Source organism: Porites lutea, chromosome 1 (assembly GCF_958299795.1).
Source record: "Porites lutea chromosome 1, jaPorLute2.1, whole genome shotgun sequence".
Classification (NCBI taxonomy): Eukaryota; Metazoa; Cnidaria; class Anthozoa; order Scleractinia; family Poritidae; genus Porites; species Porites lutea.
Genome location: NC_133201.1, coordinates 30,091,057 through 30,101,735, shown reverse-complemented (window position 1 = coordinate 30,101,735; position 10,679 = coordinate 30,091,057). Strand labels below are relative to the sequence as shown.

At 37.2% G+C, this 10,679-nt stretch overlaps 1 protein-coding gene across 1 annotated transcript; it reads left to right on the top strand.

Annotated features, from left to right (window-relative positions):
- The first annotated feature begins 48 nt into the window (after positions 1 to 48).
- LOC140947973 (protein C3orf33-like) lies at positions 49 to 5,671 on the top strand. The gene is made up of 5 exons (XM_073397199.1): positions 49 to 223; positions 1,569 to 1,628; positions 2,957 to 3,119; positions 3,766 to 3,935; positions 5,318 to 5,671. Exons 1-5 carry the CDS (start codon positions 137 to 139, stop codon positions 5,609 to 5,611), a joined length of 774 nt encoding a protein of 257 aa, XP_073253300.1. The 5' UTR covers positions 49 to 136; the 3' UTR covers positions 5,612 to 5,671.
- The last annotated feature ends 5,008 nt before the right edge of the window (positions 5,672 to 10,679 follow it).

The following is a 10,679-nucleotide window of genomic DNA, read 5'->3' as shown; positions in this document are numbered from 1 at the left end:
TAGGATAACCGAAGATGAATCTTTTCCCGCCTGTTCAGTCGGCAATTGTCGTTAAGTAATCGGAAAGAAAATAAAAATGGCGGACGGATCGTGTCCTACAAACAAATGCAAGAATTGACCGTTCATTTTTTAAAACATGGACGATGAAGATGAAAAAGATAGTGAAGATGACATCTTGACAGGATTCACTAATTTCGTGGACAATAATTTGCGAGTTTTCAGGGTAAGCCATTCATGATCAGTCTTCTTGCATGCCAGTTGTTTGCAGCTGCTGTTTGGATGAACGAAAGCTGTGGAAAGCTTGAAAGCTAATTGGCAGCAAAAGATTTTGCGGCAAAAATAACGTGCTTGTCTTAGGCTCAGAAATCTGGGAACAAGTTCTGTAGGCCTTTTTTAAAAATACCATAATACTCTTTCTTGTCCCCCAAAATTTTGCATAAGCATTGTTTTCAATTTTTCTCGGGGTGGTTGAAATAAAGCTTAAGTCCCAAGAGAAATTGAAAACAATGCTTACGCAAATTTTGGAGGGACAACAGAGAGTATTATGGTATTTTTGAAAAAGGCCTACAAGGCCACAACAATAAAACTAGACAACAAGATCCTGGGCAGGATCAAAAGGGGGCCAAAATGGTGTTAGATATGGGGTCCAAATGGGGAATTTAATTGATGCAAGTTTGCCCGAAAATGACTAAAATGGACCCAAATCACTTTCCCTCTACCTGAATCTGAATATTTTTAGAATCCTGTTCAGGACAAATAGACAAAATACATGTTTCTTTGTATTTGTTATGAGGGGCTGGGGGCGTATGGGTTTGCGGTGATATGGTTTCACTCCATTTATGGTACAGTTTTGTGGAAATTTTCAGGTCACATTTCACCAGTCAGCACATAACAGACAAAACCAAAAGTGTGGGTTACAACCACTTGCTGAAAACTTCAGATCTAACGGGTGATGCTTGATATGCCAAGTCAATACTGTATATGCCCTATTGTCGTATTCTGTTGTGTGAAGTTTATTGTGTTACTGTGTAAGGGCTTTAGATCACTGTTGTATTCTTTGTCATGAAATAACTCAGGACATGCTATTCACTTGTTAGTTCGAATCACGGTAGACTCGAAGAATTTCAGCCAACTTTATTTTGAACGTCAAAAATGCACTACTTACACAATGTAAATCTTGTATCAACTTGTAGATAACAATTGTACTCAAACGACAGCAAACTAAGACATTGAGCGCAGACCTTGTGGTCAGTTCGTAGAAACTTGTATGTGGTTTTCTGGCAAATTACAGAGGTAAATATCACTCGAAGTTACCATAACAATTCTCAAATGTAGAAAAAAAGGCTAACTTACCGAACTGTTCGGCTTCAAAATGCTAATACGGGTAGAATATACTCAAATACTATCCTCGCTCACGATAAAAAACTCAACCAAGGCAAAAATGTTTTTGAGTCACGTGACAAACAAACAAATTACTCCTAAGGGGAGTGCACCAGCCGATTTAACACTTCAAAAAAGTAGTTCGATTTAGTTCCCTGTTTATATTGTGATGTGTTTGTGTCTCATAGAGTTTGGCTTGGATATTAGCAGGAGCTGGAGTTTTGCTCATTGTAAGAAGAACGCATGTGGTAAGCATAGTTTCACATAGGTCCTCCAACACATACACAGAGTGCAAACTGAAAGAAAGTCAGCTTTACAGGTTGCCATTCAGGCAAGATGTAGCTAACGTGTACGAGCCCAAAAGTCATTTCAACTAACCTTAAAAAAATTTTTTGATGAGCATTGATTACAGTGCATCTTTAATTTGAATTCCCCTCCAAAAAACTTCACAGAATATTCACTTGTCTGAAAGCAAAATCCACTAGTCCCATGTGCTATAGGACACTGCTTTCTTTGCACGCTGCATGTTGTCACAAACATGTTGTGTAGCGTACTTGTCTCAGGCCATGACTTAAATAATGAGGTATCCTTATATACTTTCTGTATAGGATGTTTGTCTATAAAGAGCATGACTTTAATAAAGAATAAGGTATTTCATGACTACACTTCCAGTAACTCCAGTGGACTCTGGTTGTTGACAACTAGAATCTCGTCAAGTATATTAAACATGTGTGTATTCTTGACCTTAGAACATATTACTGATCTTCTGAGTGGCTTTCTGTTACAGTGTGAAAATATATTTTATTATATAAACACCAATGAAATACCAGGTGAGCTATCTTCACATGTGAAAATAATATGTTATCTTCACATGTGAAAATATCACCTGTGCTATGGCTACATAATAAATCGTGCCTTTCACACCAAAAAACTATTAAAGTGAGATGGTTTGGTATTTCATTGGTGTTTATATAATAAATAGAACATTACATGGCTGCTTGGAGATACGAAATTTCTCTTCTTGTGTTGAAAAAATATTTCACTTGTTCGCTGCACTAACTCGTGAAATATTTTTCAACACTCAAAGAGAAATTTCGTATCTCCGCAAGGCCATGTAATATCCTCTATATATTTAACAATAATTATTCCATGAGTGTGCGCTGGATATGAGACGGTAGATAGCCAACGAGGTGCATAGCAACTAGTTGGCTATATATCATCTTATCTCCAACAAATGGAGTGAATATTATTGTTTATTAAAAACAACCACAATATCTCAATGAGTCTCCCCGACTAATAATATCTTATTAGAACAAACCAGAAAAGACAAGGGACGTCCGCTTTTCACATGTCACATGTCTATCAAAACTGTCAACGCATGAATGGACTGGATGAATGAAAAGCCAAAACATTATAGGAATGGACACTTTTAAAAACTCATTGGGATTCAAGGATTATACACAGCAGGACAGCTAAAAAAACTCGCAGATAATGAGATCAAAAAGAATTTTGAAGTGCAGCCATCAAAATTACTGTGAATTTGGATTTACCATGTATATTTTTTTCTGTTATTCAGTTTAGCCAGTTCAGAGCAGTGTCAGATGTCCCAACAGAATTTGTTACCAAGAACATATCTTTCCATGGCATTGTTAAGGAAGTAAGGTCAGATACCACCCTTGGAATCTGTCACATCCCACTGCTTAGAGGAGTTAGCAAGGTTCATTCTTCGTCTGATACAGGTAAAATGTTTAATTACATAAATTGCCTGTTACAAGTGCAGTCCAAATATTGTGTTTCTAGTCAAAGTTCTCTGTCTGCAACCTTTTTTTAGCTGCTCTGCACTATTTTGTCCAGGGGCTTTCTCTTGGCCACAAATTTTTGAACTTGAACTTTTTGTGTCTTGTTAAATCACATGAATGATCAATTATAAGTGAAATCACTTCCCCACTCCACTTCCCTATTAGATGCACTTTTAATAATTTTCACGAAGCACCCAAGGATTGCTACCCTTCCTTGGCTTGAGTCAGACCTCCAGATCCAAAGTTACGCTTAACCACAATGCTGTCAACCATTAGAATGGAATTTACCACTATTGTGATAGGTACCAGCACTGGTTGCCTTTTTTCATTGGGAGAAATCTATTTCCAATTTTTTTTGTCATTATTATTTAATTATTTCGAAGGCCATAGCAGTGCAAATAATGGTGGGACCTCAATTTTTAACTCGAAGATCACATTAAGTTGTGTGTGGAATAAGGCTGATTCTACGGCAGGCTTTTAGCCAGACATTGAAAACTGGTGGTCCAGAAGGCATGCATGTTTTTATCACAAATTACATAAAGCTTTATTGCAGGCAAAAGTATTAAATTTTGTCTTATTTCCCCAGCCGGGATCTCATCCCAGAATAATCTTCTCAATGTTAGTTTACCAGGAGTGGAATTGAGGGAAGGAGGACACCAGTGGCTAACAGACAATGTTATGTTGGCTAAAGTGCATATGATCCCATTACAAATCACTGCCAACAACACTTTAGACTGCATTCTGTACAAGAGGCAGGTAAATAATATCCAGTCGAACTCCTATGTGTGTCCACCTTACCATTTATCCAAAACACTAAAATTTTCCCAGTCAAATCACAGTTGGAATCTCTCATAAAGCATCACCTCTCTTAAGCAACTGCGACTACTTTTTGGGATGGCGGCGTTAGAATTTTCCTTTGTTTTTATCCTCCTGTAAGCGGCACTTAATGCATAGTTTATCTCTATGCTCATTCTATGTACTTCACCACTATTAAGACAATGTGATGTACTGGTAGTGAAAACATGAAACTAGACATATCATGATCTAGAAATTGCAGGCAACAAATTTTCTTACCAAATATAAATCTTTGTGTTCAGTCCTCTTCTGTCAAGGGAGCCCCTGTGCTTCAATTCTCATAAGCTTTTAAGTTTTCACATTTTGGGTATTTGCTTACAGGAGGTTTGACTGCAGTACAGGGGATGGCAAATGGTCTGTGGCAGATCTAGGGGAGGGGCACAAACCCCTTACATTTTATATCCAAGCCAGCCCTGCAGGGCCAGTAAAATTGTCATGCAGAGTGATCCTCATTTGATATCTCAAGGGCTGGTTCTGCCACCAGTGGTACCTAGAAGATGTGTAACTAGGAAATGTTTGATCCTATGTGAAAGTTTTTAAGCAATAATTCACTAGATAGTGTTAACTCATTAGATATTGTTCAAGGCTGCTGCCAAACGGGTGCCCGGTCCCCAGAGATGCCTACAATTTGCCCACGGCCACCAAAATTTTAAATAAGGAGCCTGCACGGGCACCTAAAACTTATGATTCTTATGCTAACTTCTAGTGAACGAACAAAATTCCCAGCTTATTAGTGGCCCTTGAATGTTAGCTGACCTTTACTATGCTACTATTTGTGCCCTTATGAGTTGGACAGACAATAAATTTGAAGCTTATCGATCAACCCATTAGTGCACCACTTATCGTGTGCTAGAAGTTGACATGTTATCATGAGTTTTTTTTTTTTTGAATTGGCTCCTAGAAATGGGGCTGGGGCTCCTAACTTTTTATTGTAGGAGCCCAAAGGGCTCCCAGAAAATTTTCTTAGGCAGCAGCCTGGAGTGTTAAATGTACAATGTTTTGCGCAATTTCAATGGTCTGTAAGAAAATAAACAATGGAAAATTTGCTATTTCATTGAGAGTTTCAAATGTCTATATTTTATGCAAAGTTTCTTTCAAAACTGCTTCTAAGAGACAGAGAAGAAAACATTGTACCATCATTACATCATTTCCATCTCTGTTCTCTCTTAGATCATAGAAATTATTTCAATCAATGAGGATATAAGAAATTGCCTTAGTTGTAAAATATGGGAACAACAACTACCTAACATTGAAAAACTTAATCAATGTTTTCTCCTTTACAGGGTTGGTTTCAATCTAAGTGTGTGAATGAGGAGTTGATACGTCAAGGCGTGGCAGTAACAGTCCATGTGCCCACACTCTCACATAGTCTACCTTATCACGAATTACAAAGGAGACTTTTGAAAGCAGAATTGCGAGCTGAGAAGAAAGGGGTTGGCATCTGGGTAAAACCGTCACTGTTAGAAAGACTACAAAACATGATCTCCTTTCCAGCTCATAGGATGAAGCAGGTGATCTCTGCTGCTCAAAATCTCTCATTCACAAGGATTTTTTCAAGAAAAAAGAAAGACAGCTAAAGGCAATGTTGACAAAAATTATTGCATGTACGTCTTCAAGTGCCACGTGTACCAGACGTGGACATGATGGATTATTCAAATATAATCAATGCTCTATGTGTGGAAGTACCTTGGTCAGATGTTTTTCTCATTCTCCACATAAGAACAAGTCATGAAGTAGCAGGGTGGACAAACCTGTGGTTACCTTGGACTAAAATCTGACTCTGTTATTGTGCAGATTTAAGATCACAAACTAAAGATAACATGAGGAAAGGATTGAAAGCTTCAATAGGCCAGTTTACAGTTATACATGGAAATGGGGTTGGAGTCGACCTTGTTTTGAAACATACAGCTGTACCTCTTCCTGCTGCTAACTAGTATTCTGCAAGCATAATTTCCATAAGAAAAAAATTAAAGGAGGTTCGTATCCTAGGAAGGTCAATCCAGCGTCACTCTATGGTGAATGTGAGGAGACTAAGGAACTAAGCCCAATGTTCAGATTTTGTTCAGGTGCAGACTTTATTGAGAGTGAGTTCAGTTCATGGAACACAGATCGAATCCACTGTTGGTACTACTCAATGTTTTTTGGTTCAGAAATAAATTAATTTGAGGAAACTTAAGATCCTAACAAACTAGCCTTATTAAGCTTACTGAACATCTTGGACTGTGACTCATGACGAAGGTCTCAGAGAATTCAAGAGAGCACAAGTGTCATTTGACCTTATCATTAAGGTTTAATTTTATTTGTTCAAATGATGATTTTCAAAATTGTTAAATACCTTTCGGAAAAAAATAGCACTGAGCAGACGTCCTAAATAAAGAGACTTTATTTGAACAAATTTTAACTTCTTAACCAGTGCTATGATGTTATAGTGTTAACATAAAAAAGACTCCATAGGATTGCCTTTAGGTACGTGCCCATTTAAAATAGAATGGTACTACCCCCCCCCCCCCTCCACATCCCCCAATATCATTAACTAAATTTGATTTTGGGAGTAAGGAAATTATTAGATAAATTATTAAATTATTAGGAAGCTAAATTAAGCATCATGTTTGTGACAAACAACAAAGATGACCAACTGTCCATATCTTCATGTCATTGATTGTGAATGCCAATTAACTGCACATGCTGTTGGCAACGTGAGAATAACAGTTTTTACCTTTCTGAAAACCTTTGGAGAAGAAGTGTCCTTGCATTAGTTTTGTAGTAAAAATTTTAGTTACTTTAATAACAATTTAAATCTATTTTATTGTATTTTTTAATAATATTATTATGCTCACCTCTGCTGTTTGCCTTGATAAGAAATAAAAGACATAATGTTTTGCTCTCAAAAAGTTGAGTGGGAACAGGGTGGAGATTACAAAACAGCTATTCAATAAAGTTTCATGGTACTTAGAAAACAAATTTGGAGGCCCCTGGGATTCATAAACAGGATTGTGATCAGTTGAAAGATAATTAATTTTGTTACTAAAGACCTCTAGATTCAAGGACGAGGATGACTACGAGTACGAGATTTGACTTCAAGTTTTTTTGCGTCTTCTCAAAATAAAGACTCCCCAGAAAGCTTCAGTTTACCATTTTTCACTAGAAAAGTTAGCACTGTTACCTTTAATGAAGGAGGTTACACCCTCTCCCAATCACAAAATGATAAAACTTCTAACATTTGATAACTTGTTTTTGCCACTTTGACATTCTCGCTAAAACTCGTGGTAGAGTGACAATGGCTACCACATTTTCCCACCAAAATGACACTGGCTCACGCACGAGCACTAGTCAGTACTGAGAAAATCTCTTATTTGTTGTCGAACTCGTCTTAGAGTCTAAAGCTCTCTGTTATATTATCACCCATTTATGCATGTGTGAAAATAAAGTTTTAAATGTGGATTTGCCTATTATTCAATTTTAGACTTAAATAAGCTGGCCCTAGTTGTTCAAAAGCTGGAAGGCACTATACATTGGATAAATCACTATCGACCAGGTAAGCATTAGGGAAGGCAATTGCACTATCCACTGGATAGAGATTTATCCAGTCAGACAGTGCTATCAACCTTTGAACAACTGTGGCCTGATGTATAGAATAGATTGATAGATAGAAATAAAGGTTGATTTCTAACTAGTATAAAAATTATATATATTGATTATTGATAATAAATTAATAATAACTAATTTATATTAAACACCTTTTTTGAATTAATAAAATAATGATTACACTAGCTATTACTTAGTGGTATGAAATTTTTGGCAAATTTCACCACCTTTACAGCAAAATGCCAGTCCATGTACAATAACTCCCAAAAAATTACTTGTCATACAATCAATCTCTAATGGCTCTGAGCAAAACGTTTACTTCCTAGGCGACAATTTTGCTCAATTATTTATGGTTTAAGTGCTCCAACAACGAGCAGGCTTTGCACATTGACTATTTTCAAATCCCCCATAATACAGTACACTCTATCTGCCCTCCCTAATATCCACATACAAATCCTCCAAACTGGTCTCTATGCATGATTATAGAATAAGTTGAGTGAATTTGATAAACGATCAAAGTATTTTCCCTTAGGTGATTATTTGTAGTTGTTTCATCTCACAACCTTTTCTCTTGATTGTGTATTGATATTGTTTGGAGAAAATAAGATTGTCCCATATTGTTTAGTGACATATGAAACAAAGATGGCTGCCTGTAAAGAGCTCGATCCTGACAAACTTACAAAAAAAGAGGGGACTGTAAACGTCTAGGAAAAAATTAACATTTTTCAGTTCACTTTCGGGACTTGAAGGGATAATAAATTATTGTTTTTGAATGGGAATAATTTTATGCAGTCTAACAATTTATGCAAAATTTGGAGGGCAATCAGATTGTACATGCATTGCATGGCAGGGATGGCAGAGCACAATTTCAACTGGGCAGGTGGGGAGGCTTGAAAACTTGCACGGGAGATGCGAGTTTGTTGGGGGAGGGGTCCAGGGGCTTCTTCCCCTAGAAAATTTTGAAATGTGGAGGCTCGGAAATGGTATTTTCAACATTCTCAATGACATATTTCTCTGAAAAAAACTCAACTTGGATAAGGTTTTGAACAAAAACATTTTTCCCCTAGAAAAGTTGCCCTCCCCCAAACAGCCCCCAAGGCTCTGCCGTCCCTGCATGGGAATGGACAATAGAGAATGGCATATACTCAGGGGTACCCAACGACTGTTTTCTGTAAAACATCTGTTCGGAGAACCAAATATTGCCCAGAATTTTCTATTACTTGAGGATGGCTAAAAATTTCTAGAGGACCATTCCATTCATGTACAATTATAATATTTTTGAAGCTTATCTAATAAATGCCCTACGATTTTCTTAAGTTTATTTTGCCACATTTCACTGCCCTGGTTAGGCAACTTTTCGTAGAAAAAAGGAAGTCTGCGGATTAAAAAATGTGATGGAGAGAAGAAAACATAGGAAAAATTCTCACTTTCGTAATATGCTAAATTGCATCTTAAATTTTCGGGAAAATAAAACTGAAGCCCTTGTAATTTCAAAAAGATCCAAGTTCCCCTAGGATGACCGAACAGATACAAATTTTACGGTGCCACTTAGAATGCATTTCTAGAGCTCTTATAAAAGTACAGCTAGATAACCTAAAAAGTGTTTTCGATGTATTTAGGAGGAAACTGTCATTGGGTGTCCCTGATATACTGTCAGTAATAAAAGAAATTCAGTCACAAATTGAAGACCTACCTCAAAGAACACACAGAAAATCATATCAATTTTCATAAATTCTGATTGTTTTGCCCAGGCCTCGGTTGTTCAAAAGATAGTTGGATAAGAGTGCTATCTCCCAGATAAATCTTTTTCCAGTGGACAGGGTCGATAAGTTTATACAGAAACCAAAAACATCCAATTACCTAGAGGATAGAAATTCCAGTGGATAGCATCCACCTTAATAAACAACTGGAACCTGGCAAAACTGGATACAGTCAAAACTGTCCTCTGTTGGCCTCAAAGATACCAAACTTTATCAGCTTGACTGTATAATTCCTACCTCTTAACTAACAATGACACCTTTTTAATTTGTACTTACAGTCAGGCCACATCAAGAGACCCCCAATCTTCCATTAATGAATTTATAATTCAAAAGTTGAATCCTGTGGTAGTTGTAGATTTCAGATTCATCTCGGTATTCTTGCATGCGTAATGAGCCGACGTGAATTCACAGGCAAAGGCAGTTACGGAATTTCTACCATCTCAGTTTCCCTGAATTGGATGTAAACATCGTCCATTCAAAGATTTTCAATCTGACCAAATACAGAGAACGTTCTCGTAAAATATAAACTGCTCATCACGCATGCAGGAATGCCAATTTGAATTTGACACTAGTTACAGGAACGACTAACGGATTCATTTTTCAAATAATCAATTCATTAATAGAATCTTGCGGGGTATGCTTGACCTGCCTTAACTGTTAAGTGCAAGAAAATTATGTATGTACTTCAGTCTGGTGTCCACATGTTAAAAGTCAAACTTGAAAAAAATCCAGGTTTAATCAAAATTAACCTGAAATCAAATTTGACCCTGTTTATTTGAGGAATAATCTGCCCCAGCTAGCTAGGCTGGTCACCCTTATAGGCGAGCTAACTTTTGTTTCTCATGTCAACCATAAGAAAATGTATGAAAAGTTGGTTCCCCTAGGTACACGGGTGACCTTTCTGCCCAAGGTAACATTTCCCCACATATACAGCACCTAACAAATTACCAGTATATTCTTCATTATAAAAGCCAACGTTGTTTTGAATATTCACACCTTCATACTTCTACTTTACAATGAGAATAAAAATCAGTGATAAACTCAGCCTCGAGCACAGCTATTGAGGATTATTAAATAATATTATATTATTAATATTCCAATGAAGAATACCAGAAAGCATAGCTCCATACTCCCCCATCCTTACCCCTCTAGAAATTCCATTTTCACCTAGTACTATCCTCTGCTACCTACCCCCCCCCCCCCCCACCCACCACCACCACCCACAGTTAGAATGGTAAAGGGCACGATCTTTGTGACTCATGATTGGCCCTACTTTTTTCTTGTGAAATGTTCATGGCTC